General features: G+C 38.5%; 1 protein-coding gene across 1 annotated transcript in view; it reads right to left on the bottom strand.

Annotated features, from left to right (window-relative positions):
• Nucleotides 1-4,877: 4,877 nt before the first annotated feature.
• Nucleotides 4,878-24,604, bottom strand: part of LOC116440998 — a 66,002-nt gene continuing 46,275 nt past the window's right edge. Inside the window, exons 4-7 of the mRNA XM_032102450.1 lie at nucleotides 12,775-12,873; nucleotides 11,700-11,877; nucleotides 10,823-10,902; nucleotides 4,878-6,719 (exon numbers count right to left, since the gene is read on the bottom strand). Of these exons, the coding sequence (XP_031958341.1) occupies nucleotides 12,844-12,873 (30 nt within the window). The 3' untranslated portion in view covers nucleotides 4,878-6,719; nucleotides 10,823-10,902; nucleotides 11,700-11,877; nucleotides 12,775-12,843. The remainder of the gene's footprint in view (nucleotides 6,720-10,822; nucleotides 10,903-11,699; nucleotides 11,878-12,774; nucleotides 12,874-24,604) is intronic.

Below are 24,604 nucleotides of genomic sequence, written 5' to 3'. Positions count from 1 at the left end.
GAGGCATGCTTGTGGTTCTCTGCTTGTGGCTTCATGAGGAATGTAGAATGCTTTGCTAACTTCAGCTTTTTTGCATTGAATGTACCCATCAAGCCCTGACAAACACAAATGTTTCTTACGGTTTCCGGGTTTGAATTCAGCTAAGGTTGATTGGGTCTTGGCCACTTCTTTTGGCCTTATGCCACCTAACAGGTTTAGATATGGGAAGATGGTTGATGTAATGTACAGCACAAGAGTTTGAATGCCAGGGTCACTGTCTCACTTTGGGCAAGTTTTCAGGATCTCATTTTAGCAGCCTTCAGAGTGAAAATATTACATAGAAATTTTCATTGCTAATACCCCAGCCTTACTTTCTCAAGAACCATTTCTAATGCAAGCAAGCATCCAATAGGCTAATAATACATAATGAAAAGTAATTACATGTCAAAACAAAAATTCACAACCTTTGATGTCTGGTAATGCAAATTTGGTTTGATTTTCTAACAAGGTTGCATTTTTCCTGCTGGATGTTTTTGGAGCACTGGTGTTTTTATCAAACTGCTCATTTTAGGACACTTAGTTCCAGGATGCTGCAGACGTTGGTTCATTTTGCACATTAAATTTGTTTAAACAAGCCAAAACAACACAACAACAACAACAACAACACAACAAAAAAAACCCCAAACAACAAACAAACAAAAAAACCCCAACCAATCAAAAAAAACCACCAAAACCTAAAACAAACCCCAACAACAACAAAGAAACCCCCAAACCAGTCCACAGAATAAAAAAGAACCATATAAGCCCTACCTTTTTATCTAGCAATCCATGCTGTCAGTACCACATGCAGATACAACAGAGATGATGAATGCGGAGCAAATGACAAATGTGTGGGGACCACATCATGTAATAACCACCACTGACTGTGCCAAAGGAGGCAGTGCCAGGAATGCCTAGGGGACACTGCAGAAACATGAGCTTCTCTTCTCGATCATAAACTTTCCACTTACATCCTTGCTAATGTACTACATTAATAAACTTGCAGACACTTTGCAAACATTTATTTGCTTTCTTCGGCTTTTTTTTTTTAACAAGCTGAATTAAAACAATTAAATTAAAACCAATCTCAATCATGTTGTATGCATTGTTTTATACTAGTAAAAACCACCACTAATTGAAGCCTTCTCCAATTCTATCCTTAGACAGCTTGTTATTTGCATTTAACACTGGCTTTGCAAAAATTGTTTTAAAGAAACCAGAAGGAAGATTTCAATATCATCCAAGTCAGTAATTTCAGGTGCATTTCTCTTCAAGAATCTTGTAGCAGATGCCATGTATCCCCAAGAATTAATTTCCTGTTTCTGTCTGTCCAGATGTCAAGGACAACGTCAATCTAAGAGGTAGAAAAATAACTTTAAGGCACCTTTCTTTAGGAAGAAAACACTTCACTTCAAGCCTTAACACATTGACAGCTTTGATAAAAATAGGATTTAATTCAAGACTTTATCCTTGGCAGATGTCTTGTCTCACACATTAAGTTGTGTACACTTGTAGTAAATATATTTCCATTCAAAAAGCAATTGCTGTGGTGCACTGAAAAGTCTTCACCCCATTTTACATTTAGAAATACAAGATTACAGTGTGCAACACTGGCACAATATTAAGTTAATAAGTCAAGTATACATTTCTGATAAAGAAATTGCAAAACCCACAAACCCATTTTATTAATGAATCCTTAAGGCTAAAAAAGTTCTTAAGTATCAGTTAATTTCTCCAGATTTTACCTCAGAAATATTTCTGTTGAGAGCAGGAAATTTTTCCATGGGTAATTAACACAAGAATAAAACTGAATGACGTAGAAATATGTCCCCATTTCTTATAATTTTTGTTCTTAGATCAACAACTGGAAGCTGGAGACTCTTGTATTTACAAGGCTGGGTAATGACTTATGACCCTATTTTATTATTGATTATATTTTTAATTTTTCTTGGATTTGCACCCTGAGTAAAAGTGAAAAAGAAATGTAACTCAATAGAGTGTACACATTACAAGTCTTCCTCTCAGAAAAGAAACTGTTGGAATCAACCAAGTCTCCAAAATTCTTGCTTTATTCCTGGCTTTTCTTTTAAAACCCTTGCTCTGCCACAAGGAAGTTTTGGCAAAACATTTCTTTTGAGGAGGGGGGAGGAGGTAGAAAAGTAGAGGGAGGAACCTAAAAATCTCCACCTTTTGGCCATCTCAAGTCTGCCTGGAAGCTCAATATGATGCAATTAATGAACGGCAATCCTCCACCTTCAGTGCTTCCTTCCCTTTCTCGAGACAGATGTGCTAACAGCATGGCACCTTCTTTAAAGGAACTCAGTTTTATGGAAGCTGATCTCTCAGCAAGGCACAAGTGGCTACAAGCTTTTGGCTGCCCCATGTATTTTCAAGCAAAATCACTGTGTTTCTTACCAAATATTCAGAGACCATATCAGAGATGAAAATCATTTCTATCCAGAGACCAGCAAATGCCTCTTTTTTTTTTCCAGATTTTTGAACGTCCATGAATGTTAACATATTCTTTGGTTGCCTTGGAAAACATCCTTATATACAAATGTATCTTGTTTGCAAGCTTTTTTCTCATATGGGGCACACATTTTACTCTGTTTAGCTGGAATCCTATTCCTTCTACGCATATCCTGATACGCAGCCCCAAACCAGTTCTCTCCCCCCATGCTTTTACATCTTGCAAGACATACAATGCCACCCTCTCCTCACTTATATCCAAACTCAAGAAAGAAAAACAGCTCAAAATTCAGCCTATCTGGGTGCCTACAATTAAACACCTAAATAAGTTACCTGTTAATCAGGGATGCTAAATACCTACAGTTCCTGCAAAAGTCAAGAACTGTAGAAAACTAGGATATTTCAGCCCCCACAACCTCCATTTCCCACCTGCCCTCAGACACAGAAAGCACATTCTCAGCTTTACTTACCACACTCATGGTGTTATGCTCAATGACACTGGATAAAGCAATTTTAAACAGAAATTAAGTTATTGAATTGGATTCTCATGCCTAAATTTCACCACAGAAGTTTGATTTTTTAGCTTAAACATTACAGTAAAAAAAAACCCAAGAAGATAGAAGAAAACAACTAGATACACAGAGTCCCAGATTTCCTTCCAAGAGGAAGCACAGTGCCAGGAAGCATTATGGATATCAACCAGCTGTCATGAAGGACAGAGAAGACACCTGCTCGTACCATGCTTCATGCTTCACAGAATAAATAAATAAAATAAAATCTTACCCTTGAGTCTCCCAAAAAGTTAGTTTTCCTAACATTGCCAATGTTCTGACTCAAAGAAACATCAGCAGAAAGTAGTGATCCCTAACATATTTAAAGTGTTTGTGGAGATAAGTTTTGTCTCTCTCCCTAAAAAATTAGACTAAGCTTCAAGTACTATTCATGAACTGTGGAAAGAGCCACAGTTTTAAAATATTTTTCAAAAAAGACAAAATTTTCTATACATTATCTCAGAGTTAACAAAGCAATATGCACTTCTACAGAAAACAAATGATTTATAAAGGATGCTATGAACTGTTAGAAGTGGAGTTTCAACAGCTTCAGACCAACTAATACGTCATTTGAACAAATACTGAACAGTAACTGAACAGTAACAGTAAGGGATAGGAGAATGTTTTCAATGGATGTATTTGAGATACCTCAGTTGAGAAACTTTGAGACTAAATCCCAAAAACTTCTAATTATTTTCACTTCAGTGTTTTGTTACTAGGCTTCCAAGTAGAAATCCTGAAGTGGCTCTATCTTCCACTTGCAGCTGAAGAGCTTTGCGCACAGCACCAGAAAAATTCCTGTTGCTGGAAGTCCTCAGCTGAAAGGGGAGACTCTCCAAGAAGACAAACCTATGGCAACCTCAGGAAGGGAAAAGCAATTGCCCATTTCATATCTGTTTTGAAATTACTTTCTTCATTCTACATAAATTAACAACGCTAGGAGACTTCCTAGGAAAAGTAAATTTTTCTTACAGGGTGCTGGAAAATTTTCATGGAGAACTGGCTGAAGATCTTGTGTGAAAAGGCTGTCAGCAGAAATATGCTATTCTGCAAAGGGATGCTGGCTTAGCAATATGCTTTAAAATAAACTAATCACATTGAATATTTCTTCTGCCTTTTCCCATCAGCTGGTCATAAAGAGAGAAGCAAAAGAAAGAAGTAAACCTATCTGAGAATGTTTTCACCCTAAAGGAGCATGGGAATAGACAGCTCAAGAGTTTTGCCTGAACAGCTATGGTGATTTAATAGTATTTCTCTTGGCAAAAGTGTCCAGATTAAAGACCAAAACCCAGTATTTTAATTTTTTTAGCAGTTCTTAGTTATTTAAGCATCTCACAGGAAGAATGCTAAACTTCAAATATTCAAGGCCTGAAAACAGCAGTGGTAATGACAAAGTAGAGATTCATTTGAGAGTCAATGCAACCTATGAGAGTCATAAGAATTACAATAATTCAAAAATCACCCACAAGTATGTAGAGTCTGTTTTACTTGTGGTGCTTAACAGAGGTTGGCAATTTCTATGTGTTTTGCTTTGGAACATAATCTGAAACAACAATTTGGGTTTGGCACTTACTGATATACCAGCAATTAACAAGTTGTTAAAAAACATCACAATCTTTTGAAGACCATATTGATCCTTGGGGTATTTTCCTGATCTTTACACTACCTGCTTCTTCTTATATTTTAAATTACCTTCATTTACATGCAGATAATAAAAATATGCCTTTATTTGACTCTATTTAACCTACCATTGTCAGACCAACAAATCTTTTTTTTACATTTGAGCAACAGTTCAGCAGGAAATCAGCCCAGCAATGACATAAAAGAAAAAATCCTAACTTTTTCTTTAGATCTTCTTTGCTTTGGGATACTATTTTCAAAGTCCTCAGATCTTTCTCAAATTCCTAATTATGTATTTCTTTTCTTATACCCTCAAACAACTGCTAGACTTGGGGCAATCTAGAGTTCCAGGACCTTGCAGGGAAAACCTGCCCAACAATTTAATTTCTGTCTTACTCGCAGGAAGGGAGTCCCTTTTGGAGAGCAGCAGAAACCACAGTTCAGCCAGAGCAGTTTTAGGTTGCCCCTATAGCAAAAACTCGTAAGCTGCTATTGCAGCCTAATGGGGCTGCTGGTGTGCATTCACACAGTCCTACTGAAATGCCCTCCTCATTAAAAGGGTTATTCAGAAGCCAACGTCTGCACTGACTTTGGTTTCTAAATAACTTTAGATTCAATGTCAGGGTCAAAATAGGGCTCCTGAATGGCTTCAGGATGGCAGAGTACCTGGTGATCCCTAGGATTTGTGAATTAGTGCAAGGAAAGGGGAATCAGTAGATGAAGATCTGGTTATTTGGTCAGGTTTCTTTGCAATGCAAGGTCTCCTCCTTTTACGCTAGTGTACTGTAAATTGCCAGGGAATTGCGGCAAAGGATAACAGCATTTTGTCACAGTTGTGATTAAGAGACTGAATCTTTAGTGCCCCTTTAAATTGCCTCTCCTGTTGTCCTAATTCAAATAGAATTTCATTGTTTTCAATGCGTGGGAGGAGGATTCAGGGGGAAACAGTAGCAAATTTTACTTCTGTCCCAGAGAGGTATGCAAACAAACAGCAGAAGTGAACTTCTAGAGAAATTATTTTACTGCCTATTAGTGTCTGCCAGTTCTCATAGATCCATCAGGATGCATGAGAATTCCCTTATAAAGTAATTTATGTGCTGTGCTGCAGAGCAGCACTTTACTCTTTTGATCTCTGATATTAGGGATAACAAATTTGCAGGCACCTTCAGATTTCTCAGCACTGCCATGCAGTCTAAGCTGGACTGGTCTGACTGCTGCTTGTTCCTTTAACTCGGTTTTATGTAACACATGATTATCTCAAGCATAGCCTGGAAGCAGGCAGGACTTTTAAAACTGTTTGGAGAACCTGATTAGAAATAAAAAGGGCTTCATTTCTGATCTTACCTTTCTTTATGTCCTGGATTCAGCTGGGATAGAGTTAATTTTGAGATAGGTAAGGACAGACACATCACTCTGTAAACATTTTTTCTTGGTTGCTTAAGCTTGGTTTTGCAGTTATGCAAAATATATCAAAATATGGTGTGGGTGAATGTTGGGTTTTTATGGTTTTCATGAAAAATATGGCATATGCCCTTCCAAAGCCGGGAAAATGATGATAGCATTGCTTTCTCATCCTTTTTGGAGAGACTATAACTCTCTTATCCAGACCACCTTCATGGTATCAGGTATCATGGTATGCTGTACACCTGAGGCCTTGCTGTGCTCCAGTACAGAAAGCTATAGTTCCTTGCTAAATGTCTGTACATGGATTTGAAAATATACTCATTATTTCTATGTGAAAGAGCTCTCTGAAAACCTTATGAGACAACTTCACCCCACCCTCTTCACTTTCTTTCACAGGTATAAACGTGCTTCTTAAAATGTTGTTAAACTTGTTGTGAAGGAAAGTTCTCCATTTTGTACAGATCACTCAAACAGAAATCTGTCACAGTTGCATGCAAGTTGCATACAGTCTTTCTTGGGACTTTTGTATCTTCTTCTAAAGGAAAACATGGATGTGTTTTATGATACCATTTTCTTAAGGCATATGATGGTTTCTTCTTTTCTCTGCTATCTTCCCGTCTGCTGTCAGTGGAGCTTCAAATGTTCCATGCTTCCTCCCTGAAAAAGAAAAAAAGAATTAAAAAGAAAGAGCTGAGCTCCTGCTGCACATCCCAGAGCCCTGTGGGAACAAAGAGCCAGGAGTGATGGGAGGGAGGATGGAAAACCAGTGGGAATAGGCAGGAGACAGGCAAGGCGGTGGGGGAAGGGGCCATGGGGCAGTGGGGGAATGGGAGCAGAAAGGAGCCAGATCTGGTAAGCTAAGGAGAAGCCCGGTAGGAGAAACTTCTTTGTTTGCAGGAGACAACAAAGGGGAAGGGGAAATGATGGAAGAAGCAGAGCTGTTGGGTTAGAAGTTGTTCGTTGTTTCTATCCACACTCTGCCCACACCCACGAAGGGGAAAACGAAAACACACAAGGGGGACTGATTAACATGTGCAAACAAACATGCTTCTTTTGCTCTGCTTGTGACAATTAACTATCTCTTTTTCCTTTTTTCTCCCTTTGTTTGGCATTTGGACAAAAACAATTAGATATGAAAATGTGAAGTTGAAAATCTAATATGGCAAGGCTATAGAAGATATTGACTTCCTTGATCTTGACACATTGATCTAAATATATTTTGTTAGCAGCTCAGAAGTACTGGTTTCTCTTAGACAGGGCTGACTGCTACAAGGAAAACTAACCTGACCGACAGTGATATGATTTTTCTCTAAATCTAAAACTTGAATTTTTTCTGTATCCTGAGAGATTTAGCAGGGAGAAGTTAATGTCACAACTTTTGTATTGTTTGTATACAGAACTGCTTTGTTTTAGGTTAAAAACTCCTAGTGGAAACCATTTATTTGTGGAAAGAAACATCAAATCCCTGTGAGAAATTAATATATATCTTTACTTATCCAGCAGGCCATCTAAAATATCAAAACCAGAGCAATACCAACCTTTTCTAAGTTAACTAATATCAGTTCTTTGCTGTAGGACTGAGTGTTTTCCTCCTAGCAATATTACAGCAGAGTCGTCAGCATTTCAATGTAATCTGCACTACAATGCCCTATGTTAATGCAGACAGATACTTCAAAAACAGAACAACATGTTAATTGTCCCTCCCATATAACTCTTGGGCCTAACAATTAGTACCCACTTTTATTAGCAGTTAAGTGCAGAAATATACCATTTAAAAATCTTACAACCTTTGTTCTGGATTTTAGGTGACTTCCACAAAATGTGTCTTTACTAATTTCTTTTGTAAGCTTTCGTGTCTGTTGTAAACAGCATTTTTATTCCCTGACTTGTTGCCTGGATAGTAAGGCAAAGAAACAGGACACCTTATTTTGCTAAAACTTTTGTTTTCTTTTAAATTTTACTTTAAGAGATTAGTAAAAGCTGGAAAACTTTCTTCATTTGTCATGGATGAATTTTTTTCCCATCTCTTTATCTGCTGTACTTGGAACTCTGAATTTGGTAGTTGGAAATTAAGCTATCCTGGGGATTAAACGCTTCAGTAATAAAACTGGATTAAACTTCAATTTCTTGATCAAATCTGAAAAGAAACATGGCTCAAAAGAGAGCACTATCAAACTCAGGAAGATTTTCCCTGTGAACGTGAATTATCAGAATAGTCATGTTCTTACAAAACAAGCTGACCAATCCCATTTCTGCTCTTTTCTGAATACTCATTGCTGGTTTCACTTTTCACCCATTTATTATTTCAGTTGCACTGTTTTAAGACAGGCTTTGTTCTGTGCAAGATAAACAAAACAAGCAGCGATTCCTGGAAGTAAAAAATTAACTTGTCCTGCCAGTTCCTTTTCCTGCAAGGAAATTGCACTGTCCTTATATACTCATCCCTGTCCTGCTAGTAACCAGGGTGTTCAAGTCTTAAACCCAATCTCTTTTGCATGGTTGTGGTGTGATAAGTACCCTCCAAAGGCTTGCTTACTTAGCAGCGGCCGCTAAACACAGTCTAGTAATACCTGCTGTAGGGCTTTTCCTGCCGCAGCTGGGGGGGTGTTGCTGGCACTTTGACTCCATCCATGCCTAAATGAATCAAGAGTTGGCCAGTCAGTCCTCAGGCACCAGGAAGGCACTTTACATACCTGGCTAAATTTGCCTTGCAATTTACAGCTGTGAGAGGAAAAACATTTTGCCTGTCCCTTTCATGTTCTAAAGAGCGAGGGAAACAATTTTTACATATATACAAGTTGGGTGTTTTATCTCACACAACTTTCTGGTGCTTACACATTTTCTTCTCCATAATGAATGATTAATTTTTTTAATTTTTTTGAAACTCCTAGCTCTCAGTGGATATTTTTAGTTGAAAATAATGACTCATCTATGAGAGTGTTTCTTTTTTCTTCTCCACTGACCATCTTTGATTCTTTAAAATGTTCTCATCCCTCCCATTACAAGAGTTGTGTTCTCTCATACAGCTGAGGGTATTTTCTCTGCTACCATGGTCTGTATATTTCTATGAGCAGCTACTGAGAGAGTGTAAAACAGCCCACTCATATGTGAGATATGAAGATTTCCACAAAATGAAACTCAAAACCATGTTTTACAACATACCAAGAATATGAACACACTTCTAAATATGCTTATTTTTACTGTTTCCTGGAAAGCTGAATTTATTGATTCACACTCAGTTTTGTTGCGGGCACATACTGGTACATGGAAGGTCCTACACTGGAAAATATTTCCTTCCAATTCAGTTGTGGTACAAAATAAAGAAAAAAATCACTGGTTTTGCTGTTTTCAGTACTGGAAGTGTATGAGCTCAAATGGAGAAACTCAGGTTTCATTACAGCAGTTTAAGCTTTGAGTTGCAGCAATACCAACCATTCTGAAAAATCACTTTACAGATTTGCTGCAGAAGAAGATGAAAGAGTGGCAAAAATTCTTGTCTTCATTTAAGGCCAGAATGATTGTTAATACCAAAAATTCCAAGTATTTATAGATAGTCTGTACCCGATGTAGCTTTTGGGGAAGTTATAAAAAAGCAATTTCTTGCTTCTATATTTTAGTAGTCCCTTTCCAGTTTAGGAGATTTCTTCTTTATCTGCATAATTAGTCCAATCAGTAAGCCTTGATTTAGCTACTTAAAGTTAAAAAACCAAACAAAATTTCACCATTACACTGAAGAATTAAGCCATGTAAATTCATAGAATCAGTCAGTCCTGAATAAGAAATGTATCATCATTGTAGTTACATCATCTTATTTGAAAATACTTCAGTACTTTGCTACTTAATTAGCTTCATTAAGGGAGAAAAATACAGTATTTACAGAAGTAAGCATTTTCACAGAATATGTATAATTTGAATTGGAAAAATCAATACAAAAAATAATCTGGTTTTAAGTCAAATCTGAGTCCCAATACTACTGTTTGTTAAACCAGTCTAAGTGTCTGGAGCCAAGCACAACACCTGGCTGCCTTTGAGCTGGATTCCACATAAGGATACTGGCTTATTTCTCATGGGGCTCCCTTGGCTGGACTGCACAGCCTATTTTATGTGTGATGCAAGGAGGTCCCCACTCTGGTAAGCGGAGGATTCAAGAGTGAGTGTAGCACAGGAGCATGGGGTCATGTGGGAGCCTGACAGAGGCAGGCTGTACTTTCCTTTCTTTTCTTTTTTGAGTTACAGCCCCTGTGAGTCAAAAGAACTCAGGTTAACTGAGCTGACCCAGAGCACTTGGTGTCATTACAACAAATGAAAATAACACCATCGGAGCCAAGAACATCAGTGATTCAATGAGGGACTTTTTGAGTTTTCAAGTCAAAATTCAGTTTTCCTGTTGCCAGACTGAATCTTGGGATTTCTTTTGTGGGTGAGAACAAAATATTTTACTTTCTTTTTTTTTGTTTTTCAGGAAGGAGAATATTTCAAAATTCATGAATTCTCATTTTTCATCAGATCCACTCCTAATCAGACTCCCAAAACCTGTACTTTTAAAGTTCCTAGTACTACATTTTAGGGCAGAAGTATTAATAACAGTATGTGCATGCCTATATACAGCAGTAGAGTTGAAGTCTTTGTGTGTTGCTGCATTCAGACTTGTACAAAGTCAAACCCAGATCTTCCTTTAAATTAGACAAAGCTTCCAAACTTGATTCAAGAGACTTATGGAACCAAACACAATTGTGTGGAATCTATGAGGAGCAACATACCAGCACTGGATGCTTCAGAGCCATGTCCTGAAGAGTCAGAGGTTTACTTCTTGCGGGGCTAAAGCACTGGCACTGGATTTCTGCAAGGTACATAAAATACACCTCTGAAAAGGCTTATTACAAGAAATTAATTTCATAGACCTAATTTAAATATTTACAGCATAGTGCAATGTTTGCAGTACAATTATATTAGATATACTTTTTGTATTGTAATAAATTAATTTTCTGTCTTGTCTGTTTTTTAGAGCATCTCTTCTCAACATCAAACCTTCCCGACCTCAACCGAAGAGAAATTATTAGTAAAATGTTTCTTAGAACACCTAAAAAATTTATCTAAAAATGAGCTGTGAAAATTTTATTTACATATACTTTTGCATTCAAGGAAAGTCAAAATCAGTTTCTTTCAAGGGTACCAAAGTCGGCACAAATGGCAGAAATCCTTGGAAGGTAAATATGTGCCTTGCTCTGTTTGAAGAAATCAGGCTTCAAAACAGCAAAGTTATAGACTTTTGAAAACATGCATCCTGGTTTGCACAGCAGGTTTTTAACATCAGAAGCAAACACCAGGATGTGATGTTCTGAATATTCACTTTCAGTATATTTGAAAGCTCACACCTACTTGTATTTGAATGTGTGATTACTTTCAGTGCTGCATTGTTCTGAAACAGTTACAAAAAGAAAAGGGCATTGGAGACCTTACTGTTTATAATAAATCATGTTTCTGCTTTCAGTCAGGGAATGAAAGAATATAGGCATTTTACTCACAGGAACTACTATTTCTCTTGTAGAAATAAACTTTAGATAGAGCTTCCTGCAAAAAAGGCTGTGATCTAGGATGTATGCTGATTTGAATCATTATGTGGAGAAATATACTCACATTTCTGTGACCCCATTATCTTCATTTCTCAATTCATAGAAAACTTTGTATGCTTTGGAAGATCTTTTGCAGTGCTGTCCCTGATGCTTTTTTCTGGCCAAAACCGGAAATGTGTTTTCCTCCTCACTTTCTCAGTGACACTTGTTGATTTATGTTCTCTTGGAAATAAATAATCCACCTCAGGATAAGAGAAAAACAAAGCTGAGCGACAAAAACCAATTCTGCGCCCTCAGAGAATAGTGAATGCAGCTAAAGGGGATCAAATATGGTCACAATCAATAACGTGGTCAGAACTGAATGCATCTTTCAAGCTTTGGCTTGAAACTTCTGTTAGTTACTGGAACTGTTCACTGCCTTTGAGCCTAGACCGTAGTTTTAGACTGAATTTTGGAATGAATAAGAAAGTTCATTTCTGCCAGTTGACCTGGGGAGTGAGGTTCATGGCTAACTCAGTTCTGAGTTCACCAGCCTCGATTCATCATAAGTGACAGAGGATGGCTGAGATAGGGAGAAGGTGAGACGCTTAAAGTAGGTGCTTAAAAATAGGTGAAAAAAAAAATGCTGTCAAAATTAACTCCTATTTTATGTGTTTCCTGTACCAGAGTAACACAATTAATACCTCCATGCGCACTGCTTGTTAAATACACAGTATGAAGAAGCAATTGGAGGAATAATGCAAAAGAAGAAAGTAAAAGAATAGTATTTAAAGGTTTTGTTTCTTCAGAAGAGCCATACATCCCTTAATTCAGTAAGAATGTCCCACAGTCTGAGACTATCATAAGCCATTAATGGGAGTTTTTGGTTTTGATATTCAGCAAAGTATTAGCTAAATAAGGGGAGTATTTATTTATTCCTTAATTCTATCTTATTTTTTGAAATAATTGTTCTTTAGTCAAATATCTGTCATTGATATATCAAAAAAATCAGAAATCAATTTAAACAAAATGGGCCTTTACTCTCAGATTTTCCCTTTGACTTTTATTTCTCTTTTTAGTAGCAAATATTCAGCATTTCTTTTTATGGTGTACTATAATAATAAAAGCTTAAAAGTTTTACAACAGTTCTGAACTCATACCTGCAAACTTGTATTCTGTAAAGGTCCTGATATCATTTGCTTGAAAGGCTTATCTGTAGATATTAAATATCATGAGATATTAAAGCCCATTTTCAAAGCCTAGAAGATCGAGAAAAAATAAACTTTTTTAATGGTTCATACTTGAGAATATAGCATTTCTAACCTGCAAGGTAATAAAAACATGAAATGTAGATACAAAAAACTATTTTAAATGTATTACTTTATGCTTGGTGCCAATTTCTTTGAACTCATTTTATTTCAATAAAAGTAATGCGGAACAGGGAGAGGTTGAAAACAGATGTGAACTCCTGCCCCTCCAGTCTTCTGGGCAGATTTCCCACTGATCTACCAGAAGTGCACTTTTTCAAATAACTGTTAAAATAAAAATTTTGGTTAGAGCTAGCTCTGATGAGAACAAGTGCCAGGGGTTGTTCAGCCTACAGTCCTTGTCTGCCCACAAACTGGCACTTGGGATTACCAGATTTCTGCTGCCTCAGTCCTGAACTCAGCTTTATGCCAATCATACCAAACTACAAGGTGGCTTCAAAGGTTTCCATGTGTAAACTCGCTGCCTCTCATGCTCATCTGTCCTCTAAAAGCTTTCACTGAAAAGTTAGTTTTACTTAAGACACCCACTTCTCCCACCCCAGTACCAATACTCCTTAGGAAAGTGCTTTAGTCATTATTTTGCCTGGCAAGGTCTTCATTTAAAAAAAAAAAAGAAAAAACAAAGCAGAAAAGAAAGCTGTGATCATTTGCTTACTAACTGTAACACATTCAGCAGCTGCAAACTCATTGTTTTGCCCCAGCCTCCTGCTCCAAGTAGCAGCAAATAGAATATCATGCTTGGAGGAAAGAACTAAAGCTCATCAATCCATGAATATATGGCAGATATTGTCACTGCTGCTGAATCACTGTCCCTTAAGCAATACAGCAGGCCTGGTATCTAACTGTGGAGCTACACTGAAAATGTGCACCTCTGCATACTGGGGCTCTTCTGGTTCTCTCCCAGCACTACAAACAATCTCCTGTTTTTCTGGAGGACTGAGAGTCTTTTATCATAAAAGCAAGTGCTTTATCAGAGCTCAAGTATGGAAACAGGTTTTGTTTCACGGGAATGAACACATGGGTCAGGGTAAATTTTAAATAGTTTAGCTTTCTATCTAAAATGAAGCCTCACTGTGACTTTGTCCTTGAGATCATTAAAACACGAGAGACCATCAAAACACTGAGGCTGCTCTCTCTTAAGGAGCCAGTGGTATTCCTAAGTGCTTCAGTGAAGCTTAAGCAAGAAGTTTTCAAGGAGGTCCCTCAGCTTCCTGAACAAGATTGGGGTTCTACAAGGAGAGGACTTTCTTTAACAACAACACGTACAAGTCACCACTCTGATCCTCCAGTTCACGTTCCTAGAACAAGATTCATTACACTTCTATTTTAATGCTCTGGAAGTTGGAAAAGGACTTTGAAATGGGAAAACAGTGATCTGGTCTTAGTGCAGCTGGGATTTTCTTTGTGTTGATCTGGTTCTCTGTCCCTAAGGCCTTTTGGTCCAACAGAAATATATTTATTCACGTAACACTGAGCATGAAACAAATTTATAACCTTGCATTGCCAAAATTTGATGTTATACACAGGGAAATAAATCTGAAGTTGAATCAGCTTTTTAGTCACTTTAGTTTTTTGAGCACATGGTCAACATGGGAGCATTAGCGTCAGTTATTTTAATGATTTTTAATATTTGGGACTTTTTTTTCCCACTATTTTGGTAGTCAATAATTGTGAATAACACCCTGCCATCATTTTTGCAAATGGAGAAACAAAAAGAAATATTTGTAAATCAAAAGCTAGTATAATAATGTCTTTTTAAATTTTACATAAATCTGTTAAATAGTGGAGTTACTTGCCCTTTTAAATAAAACTCAGAAGACCTGAATATATCTTAATACAACATTAAAGATTTTTGTGACATAATGATAATGACAGTAGTTGACCTCCATAATCATAAGTTGTCAAATAAGTTGATAATGCCACAGTAAGAAAGCAAATAAAAAAGGTGTCTTTCATGTTGAAAATATTTCTTACTCCTTTTACAGGTTTTGTATTGTAAGTAAAAAAAAATAAATTAGACTCTGTGTCTATTATGAACTGAGCTTACTCAAAGGAATTTCCCTGTTTAAATCAATAAGGAGATAAACATTGTCTGCATAATACTATGTAGCACTGGACATTTAATGACCTCCTGAAATTCATATTCACTCAATTCATTTGATGAAGTATTGCACTGGACTCAGAAATGCTCTGACAAAAAAAAGATTGACTGTAAAAAAATCTTTGGCTTAATTACAGGGGTTTTTTACTATATTGGAATAGCTGTAGAGAGATATAATGTTCTTCATAAAAAAAAATTTATATTATATATTTGAAAATAGTTAATTTTTAACTTCCCCTACTCTGATGACTGGTCCAGCAAGCAAACATGACTTTTCACTAATACTGTCTGCTTTTCATTATTTTAATATGTAACTGTATCCCTCATATATGAAATGTATATCTACATATAATTTAAAATGAATAAATTGTCATTAATGATTTTGAGTAGCAAGTTTTTAATTTCAACAATCTTTAATTTTTATATGTGTATGATGGCAAATTCATTGAGGTCTTTATTTTGGCTTTCTGCATGAATTCAGCAGCTTGAATTATTTGCCTGCCTCTTGAAGGAAGCAAGTCTAGCAAAAAAGCGAAAAAGTTATTTTATTTCTAATGAGAATTATTTGTTCTCTAAAATTCCTGAGTGACTTCAGGACCAACTGTAAGCTAAGGCTCTGGAGCTGAGCTTCAGAAGATTTCAGGAATCGTTCTTAATGCAGGGTCCAATTTCAATTTATGAAATACTGGTGTGGATGACTCATTATAAAACACTTTCAGCATTCTGTGTTCCACTAGAGTGAGACTAAAGCAATGGGTAGGACTGTACAGAAACAGGAGCAGGGCCATATGCTCGGTGGGCTGCTTGGCTGCACAAGGAAAGGAACTGATACAGCACTGTGGGGGATGTTTTTTTCTGTCCCATATGGAACACTAGTTACAAGTTACAGTGAATTAAACTCCTGAATCAGCAAATTAAATCAGAACAGCGTCGCCTGATGACATCTTTGGAAACAATCTGCGAAACAATCTGGTATATGTAAAATAATGTTTAAGAACAGATGTGACATTCTTTGGCACTGACCCCCCAATATGCCTGTTCCTATGTGGAGTCTTTGGGACTTCAGTGACTTGCTTGTGCAGGGCTTCTTGCAGACCCTGATAGAAGTAATTCCTTGCTACGAAGAACAACAGAAAGGGAAAGTGCAGCTTAACTTTCATCTGGAACTTCTGTCCTCAGGACTTTTGAAGCTGTATTTGTTAAGTGGCACGTCATATCCGCTTGTAGCACCGACAGATTTAAACACATACAGCACTAGTTCTCTGGGTATATGTGAATCTGCTCACATGCACCGTGTCTTTGCTTTACTGGGATTTAAGGAGCAAATGATCCCATCCCTGCTTAACTAGAATATTTGATTTGTCCTTTTGAATCAAAGTAATTTTTTTTTTTTAAGGATCACCAAAATCCTCCCACACTTGGCAAAATTATTTTGGTTGCAGTAACAGAGCATGCCCAAAGTTACTAGAAACCCTCTGCTTTTTCATAATTTAGTCCTTTACGCGTCTGGGGGAAAAAAAAAAAAAAAAAAAAAAAAAAAAAAAAAAAAAAAAAAAAAAAAAAAAAAAAAAAAAAGCTAAGGTGGAGAAGACCAGGGTTCCTGGGAAATACGGAGTTAACATAACCCGGTTTTGTTGCCGGGAGTAGGAAATAGCTCACTCCTGCAGTCAATTTGCCTAATTGATGAGAAGCCTGATTGCAGGCGAAGGAGTGGATACCCCGGGGGCGAAATGCATGCACAGAGGCGGGGAGCTTGTGCGGCGGCTTCACAGAAACGGGGGCTCCTGCGCTGAAAAATCATTTTCCACGATCCATTTTCCCATGTCCAGCATGCCCCCGAGCACAAAGCCTTGTTGCAGACCTGGAGAGAGGGGCCCAGCCAGGGAAGCCGCGGTGTTACCGCCTCGGGGCGGCTGCGGGCCCAGCGAACCCGGAGGCCATCCCGGCTGGGAGGCCGCTCAGCCCCCTGCGGCGAGGCTCTCCAGCAGGAGAAGTCTTCTTTCGCCCACCCAAACGCTCCCCACCCGCAAACAGCACGGAGTTCGCTTCTCTAGTATTTCCTGCTCCATCGCTCCTCCGAGGGGAAACCAGACATGCCCGAGTGACAGCAGTCCCAAGGCTTGGGCTCCGCAGCAGCTGCGTGGTTCCCTAAGCCGCTCGCTCGGGATGCTGCCCTGGCACTTCACAGTACAGTAACCCAGCCCTCGTCTGGGCTTTTGCATCTCGGCTTCATTACTATTACCATGATAAAGACCAGCTTTTTTTTTTTTTCGACTTCCCTTTTCAAGTCTCTACTTGCTCTTGACTTTTCTGAATTTCTCTTTGAAACCTTGACACTTTGGTTGCTCTCCCAGACAGATCTAATTACAAGAGTTCAAAAACCCTTGGGTTTTTTGTTGGGCTGGGAGGTGAGGGAGTGAGGAGAAAGCATGGATAACAGAGAGATGCTGTGAAGATTTGCTGGGACAACTCATCTCCTCCCAAGGCTCCTCAGGCCTTCTCTGCAATTCTGAGGGACCAGAAAGCTGCAGCTGTGAGACATAATCAAAGATCCAGGCTTAGCATCAAACAGAAATACCAAAATGTGAGCCTAACAGGATAAACAGGAATTGGAGGCTGCCAATTGTTTCAGTGTGCAATACTCTGACTTCTTCCAATGAGACCTCACCATTCCTACTTTGAGAAAAAAACTTGATAACAGTTTAAATTTTAAAAAGAAGAAAAACCCATGTGGAGGCTCATTCAAAGCATCACACTGTGAAACAGCATGGGAGCTTACAGTCTGCTACAGCCCTCATTCCATGCTGATGTGAATGAAAATGCCTTTTAATTTTTTCCCCCCTATCTCCAGGATTCACTGGAATTCCTGGACAGTTCCCAAACCAACCTACTCCCCTTAACTCGCAGGATTTTCTGATCCCCATGTTGCTAGGGCTGAAAGGTACCAAAAGAATAATAAAGGTATTTCTGGGGCCCTTTATGAAAAGTTATCTCTCTGACGCAGACATGACAGAACTCAGGTCTATTTTCCTGAGAGCAGCACGATTTCAGTCATGGCTCACCTGGGGGTGGTTTACAGAGATTCTCCTTTATGTCAGTACAAAAAAAGGCAGTCAGCTAGTGAGGACAACATAGCCATCATCAAAACTCAGTGTGAAAAGGAGAACTATGTGTTAGATTTTTACCCTACTGGCATTCATAAATCACCTGGAACAAAGACATATGGGAAAACTGAGCCTAGCCTCAACAGAGTAATTATTTCTGGTATCTCCAATTCAATATTTAGTTCTGTCACTAGAGGTGCTAATACATTATCAGGAAGTTAGGCTGTATATCTGTCTGGAAGATGGACCTTGTTTCTTTTTCTCCTAATTCTTCCCAACCCCTTTCCTTTTCCAGGCCACAAGTCCTTGTACATCCATAGACTTAATCAGTGAGGCTCCTGATTTAGTATTCTGAGGACCACTACTCTGGTAGTACACTATTAGAACCGCTAGACACAGCTTTAATCCTTTTGACAAACTCTATTTATATTCCTCCTGTATTAATCTTAGAGTCCATAATACATCATGCAGTGACAGAGTAGTGGATAATTTTATTAAACCTGTGGATGACACTAGGTGGGAAGAGACTACCAGGAAGCTGGGTTTAGAATACAAAGTGATCTGGACAAATTGAAAGCATGGTCTGAAGCAGCAGCAGCAGCAGCAGGCTATCCAGCACAGACAAATGCAAGACAGTGCACACAGGCAAGAATAATGCACTACATGAAGCCAGGCTGCCAAGCAGCTGCTCAGGGCGTGAGGTGAAAGCTGAGTAACTACAGAGGATTGCAAGCTTAGCAAACCCAAACACTGCAAGAGGAACTAGAAGCATAAACCCAAGCTGGAAATCACAAAACATAATAATTCAGTCATTATGCTGCATTACATCTTCGAGGCAGCACCACATCCAGATGTGTGTGAGCTGCTTCAAGAGGGACACAGAACAGCTGAAGAGAACAATGACGGGCAACAGAAGTTTAGAAAATGCAAGTAATTAAAATGGTGATAGCTTAAAAAAAAAAAAACTGAAGAAATTACAATCTGCAAACCTGTGTAAAGGAATTGATACCTTTTTTTCCTATTTATTTAGTTACTGGGGAAAAATAATTAAAAAATAATTTAAAGAAAGAGGAATGGCTTTAGTTGCAGGAAGAAGGTTAAGGTTCCAGGTTGAGAAATACACATTTTAAAGGTAAGGAAAAGGGGACTCTGGACCAAGTTTGACAGGGAGAGCAGGTGCCTGAGAAAAAGTTATATAAATATCTATTAACAATGAGTGGGTATTATTTGATGCTGCAGTGGGAAGATGAGTGGTTTAGATTATCTTTTCTTTAAAAGAAAAGAATCTTCCAGTTCTACAGTTCCAATAACCTAACAAGCCTAAAACTTTTGAAGTTAACAGAATTTTCCAAGATCCAAGTCCTTAAAAAAATGTATAGGTTTTGACAAGAGTCTCATAAAAATAAACCAAAAAATTTATGAGCTATACTATTGGTTCACCTGTATTTTACCATCCTCTACACAAAGCTGTTATCTGTTCATATTTTATTGTAATATGATACTGGGAAAAATTTTTTGTCGTACGCTTAACTAAGTAAAGAGTGCAACAAGCCATAAACACTCAACAGACGTTTTAAAGGCCATTAGTGTAATGAGATTATACCATGAAGTCTGTCTACAGTACCTGATCTTAAAAAATTAAATCAACACTTCTAAACTAGGAATGATTTCAGCTGAAGAGAACTATCTATCCACATGATCCCTAGTATGCTTTTCTGATAATTCTTATGCCCAAAGACAGAAAAAAGTCCATCAAGGAATGACAGACAGATTTATTATACTAGAGTATATACTAGATTACTAAAAACAGATTATTTAAAAATAAATTAAATGATATCTTAAACTGATTTACGTACATGTTTTTCTTTACCTATGATATATCAAATTACGTAGTTCAACTACAGTTTATCAACATGAATCTAAGCATTCTTTTTCATTTTTTGCTTAAAAGTATTGTATAAAAAACATCACATGTGAATAATTACTCCATGCTCCAAAAATTTTTTTACATTATACAAATCACCTGTGTGTAACACAATTCACACTTTGGTGTCCCCTTTTTCCCTTTTTTGAAGCTTTTAAAACACACTGGCACACAGGACCACATTCAACTCCTGTATAAAGCTAAATTTCCACCTGAATTTGGTGGATTTATAGTAATATCCAATATTACGTTTTCTTTCTTTTTCTTTTTTTCTTTTTTTTTTTTCCTATCAAGCATTGAACATACTCAAGGCTACTGCAGTTACAAAGCACAATGAAGTTTTATGTCACTGATATTACATCTTTGGACTTTACTGGGGGATCACTCTGCATTTTACATCAGGACAGTAGATAATTCTGTTGATTTTTTCCCACCCTGTTCAGTCTGAATGATTTTTTGTATCCCCAGTAAATTCCCAAATTAATTTTCTGAGGCTTGAGCAATACTCGCTGAACTTGTTCCGGATTTCACTGTATCATCCTTTCATCACCCCACAGAAATTCTCTACCTGGTAGAGAACTCATTCAGTTCTGAATTATTAGAGTTTTATCTTTGGATCTGACCCTAACATAGATTAAAAATATCAAAATACTTACTCTTAACTTACAGTCTTGTAAATTAAATGCATATACATGTTCCTACATGGATGACAACAGCAGTTTGCATTTCTCCCAACACACTTTAACATGCATAGACAGGAGTAGGGACATACTAGCTCAAAGTGAACTTTTGGCCTCTTGGGGGCACAGGAAATTTGGTTCCTGAAGCAACTGCAATTCTTCCACAGGATCCCTCCAACTCGGCTTTCAGCTGCAGTAGTACAAATCAAAAGTAACCTCCTGGTGCTAGCATGGATATTGACCAAAAGTTAACACTATATACATATATTAAAAAAATTCAACCTGTGTGTCCTGGAGGTGTGTCCTGGTTGCTATGGGAACGGTAATGATCAATTTCCTGGCTAGTATGGGATCCAAGTACCCTTCAACATAGCTTTAATGTTGTTTTTCACACTTGCAAAAGATACAGATTTTAGATGTAGTTCAGGCATTCCCAAATGGACTAAGCTCTTTTCCCTGACATTTTGCTAGGATGTTTAACTTAACAAAACAGAGCAAAACAAAACAAAAAAAGATCAAACCAACCCCAAACAACGACCAAAAAAAGGGAAAAAAATGCTTAATAAAATAATAGGCACATTGTGATGAAACCCTTACAGTATTACCATCAACATTTCCAGCAACCCCCTGCCAGTATCCATTCAGACTGGTGGCTCAATGTACCTGGGACAGCTAATTAAAAAAGGAAGTGGTCAAAGTCATGCCCTTTTTTTTGGTAAACTTCAAAGGTGATCCCTCTCCTTCCTCCTCTTTACATTTTACTGTCTGGCTTTCTGCCCATCCTGCAGCTGTTGGCTGAGCCTGTCTTTCATGGCGTCAAACCTGCCTCCTCACGGTCCATAAAGTTACAGCAGAGATCGTGATACGCAGGTGTGGAAAAGCCAGAAGTGCAAGATGGGCCCGTTAATGATTTTTCTGGCACCCCATGCTGAGCTGCTGAAAAAAAGAGAGCAGCTCGCAGAAGGCAAGGGACTCTTTGTTTGCAGAGGTATTTGAGATTGTATTACTTCTCCCACAGCAAAGGTGTTGGGTTTTCACTTTAAGGGCTGTTTACAGAAATGATTCACCTTTTATACAGCTTTTAAAAAATGCTTTGAGGCTTTAATTGGACACAGGATTTACATCACACCAGTACGAAAACTCTTACTTTTCACTTAACCCCCCATCAAATCTTTCAATGATCTTGCTCAGTGATAAGCAGCCACCTCCCATTGTGTGGACTTCACAGAGGAAAACAGAAATCAATCTTTAGGGATTCATTTATGTCATAAACTTTCATTTGGAAATTTCTGCGCCCATTTACATTTGGGCAATGAAGGCAGAGGGGACCAACTGCTGGGGGACAAAAAGAACAAAACAGGAAAAACCACAATGATTTGTTATTGTTCTTGAAATAACTGAACAATTTAATAAACTATATCTAAAAGTCTTATCTTATAGAAGTCACGTAAAAGTCTGCTGTATTTTAAACAGTCCTCAAGCTGTGAACTGGGCCTAAAGAACAACTTTTAGCAATTCCAGCTCAAGATTTTTAGAAATGGGTGCCTGAAACTAATAGTCTACAGGAACCATTTTCCAGAGCACACAAGCGACACCACTCAGAATCAATGGGACTTGAATTTTCAGATCATCCAAATACCAAAGCATGGCCTGAGTTTCACAAAATATTTAGTGCCCAACTTCAACCGGTGTCCCTATCCCCCTCTAGGAGAGGGAGCCTGAACAGCTGCTTGTGGGCTTTAAATCTGTCCCTGAGCCCCTAATTAGGTGTGGGATGCTAGCATTTCTGTGACCTCTAGGTCCTAGATTCCCTAAGCACCCCAAACTTTAGGCATCTGTATTTTAACCTTTTACATCAATGTTTTAAAGCTGGACAGTATTTTGGTGCTAACAAAGAGTGAGCAAATAAGGACTGAAAGAAGTAGCAAGTGAGGAACATATTGCAAGGGGATGGGAGGTTTAAGAGGAGTTAGTGAGTCAGAAAAGTGGCAGCTGCACTGTCATCTCTGCTGTGATCTTATATAGCAAAAGTTTAGCAAGGGTTTTTCTACACAAAGCTACTGGGTATTGCCCAAATCTCAAAGGTGCAAGTTCAGTTCTGCAGCTGCTTATCCATCTAGATCTATGCCATGGTTTAACCCCAGCCAGCAGCCAAACCCCATACAGCCGCCCACTCACTCCCCCACCAGTGGGATCAGGGAGAGAATCAGAAGGGTAAAAGATAGAAAACTCATGGGTTGAGACAAAGACAGTTTAATAGGGAAAGGAAAGGCCACACAAACAAGCGAAGCAAAACAAAGAATTAATTCACTGCTTCCCATAGGCAGGCAGGTGTTCAGCCATCTCCAGGACAGCAGGGCCCTATCACATGCAATGGCTACTTGGGAAAGACAAATGCTATCACTCCAAACATCCTCCCCATGTCCTTCTTCCCCTACTTTATATACTGAGCATGATGTCGTGTGGTCTGGAATGTCCCTGTGGTCAGTTGGGGTCACCTGTCCTGGCTGTGTCTCCTTCCAGCCTCCCATTCACCCCCAACTTTCCCACCAGTGTGGCCATATGAAAAGCAGGAAAGGCCTTGGCTCTGTGCAAGCCCTGCTCGCAATGGCAAAAACATCTTGATATTCTCAACCCTGCGTTCAGCACAAATCCAAAACACAGCCCCATACCAGCCACTGTGAAGAAAGTTAACTCTACCCCAGACAAAACCAGCAAACTCTATATGATAATGTGGCCCTTCTGGTTAGCAGTGGTAGATTAATTTCAAGCTCCTGACCTGCTCACGTATTTTTTTCCTAATACTTTTATTTCCATGAACAATCATTTCTAATGCAGCAGTTCCTAGGAACTCAAAGCAGGACTGGGTGCGATCACAAATCTGAAGTCAAGCAGTGCCAACCATAAATGAGCTGGATCCAGGTGCATGATGCTTCTGTGACTGCTTCAGCAGCTGGTTGTGCTACTCAGCAGCTTATGAAGTTCTGAGATAGCTGAACATCTCTTCAAGAAAGACCAGTGGGAACCAGAATGCACCTTATTGTCTGCAACAGTGGAAAATGGAGTGCGGTTTTCTCCACGCCTGAAGTTGCAACTTGCTCAGAGCTGGCATGGCATGGCTTTGCTGACAAACAAATTAATCAAGCTCCTTCTAAAGCCATTGGGGAATGATATGCATGTATTTCATGCTACTCCTAAATCCAGTTCTGTTAACAGAATTCTAAGGGAACTTGGTACACATAAGATGCTGTCTCTGCTATTTTCCAGTTATTGCCGTGGAAACTGTGCCAGTATCTTCAGCATGGAAATATAACACAAACTGCCCAACCCAGGACTCGACAAAGATGGTCTGTAACCTAAAAGAGCAACCAAAGCTCAAAAATCTAACTCAGGGACAGAACTGTCAAGAGTATTCACACAGAGCAAAGAAATAGGGAAAGAGATATAGAGAAGGCAACCACTCTCTATATTTTTGCTAGAAACTTATTTCCCAGCTGTCAGAAGGAAGAGTAAGGTGAGCTCATGAATAACTGCTTTTGCAGGTTCCCTTGAATGCCAGACTAATCTTTAGCTATCCATCCTGCAGCAGTCTGTAATAACCTCCCCACTGTGTCAGCAGATAGATTTTAACAGCAACACACAAGAAGCAAAATCTTTTTTTAAACCAAGCAAGTCTCGTTAGCCTTTGTGCTGCACCCACAAGTCACCTCATTATATGAACTGGTCTTTCACCTTACATTTGTGATGCTACAAAATGTCTTCCCAACCATATGTACCATAGTTCACAACATCTCTGCCATCAGCTTTTCAGGAAGGAAGCTCTGACCTTGCAGCTCTGGAGGGTCATGAGCCAGTGCTCCCACAAGAAAATAAATTTTTAAAAAAGCATGTTAGAAACTGAAAAGCTGAGGGA

The sequence above is a fragment of the Corvus moneduloides genome, chromosome 3 (assembly GCF_009650955.1).
Source record: "Corvus moneduloides isolate bCorMon1 chromosome 3, bCorMon1.pri, whole genome shotgun sequence".
Lineage (NCBI taxonomy): Eukaryota > Metazoa > Chordata > Aves > Passeriformes > Corvidae > Corvus > Corvus moneduloides.
This window is presented reverse-complemented; position numbering and strand designations above follow the sequence as displayed.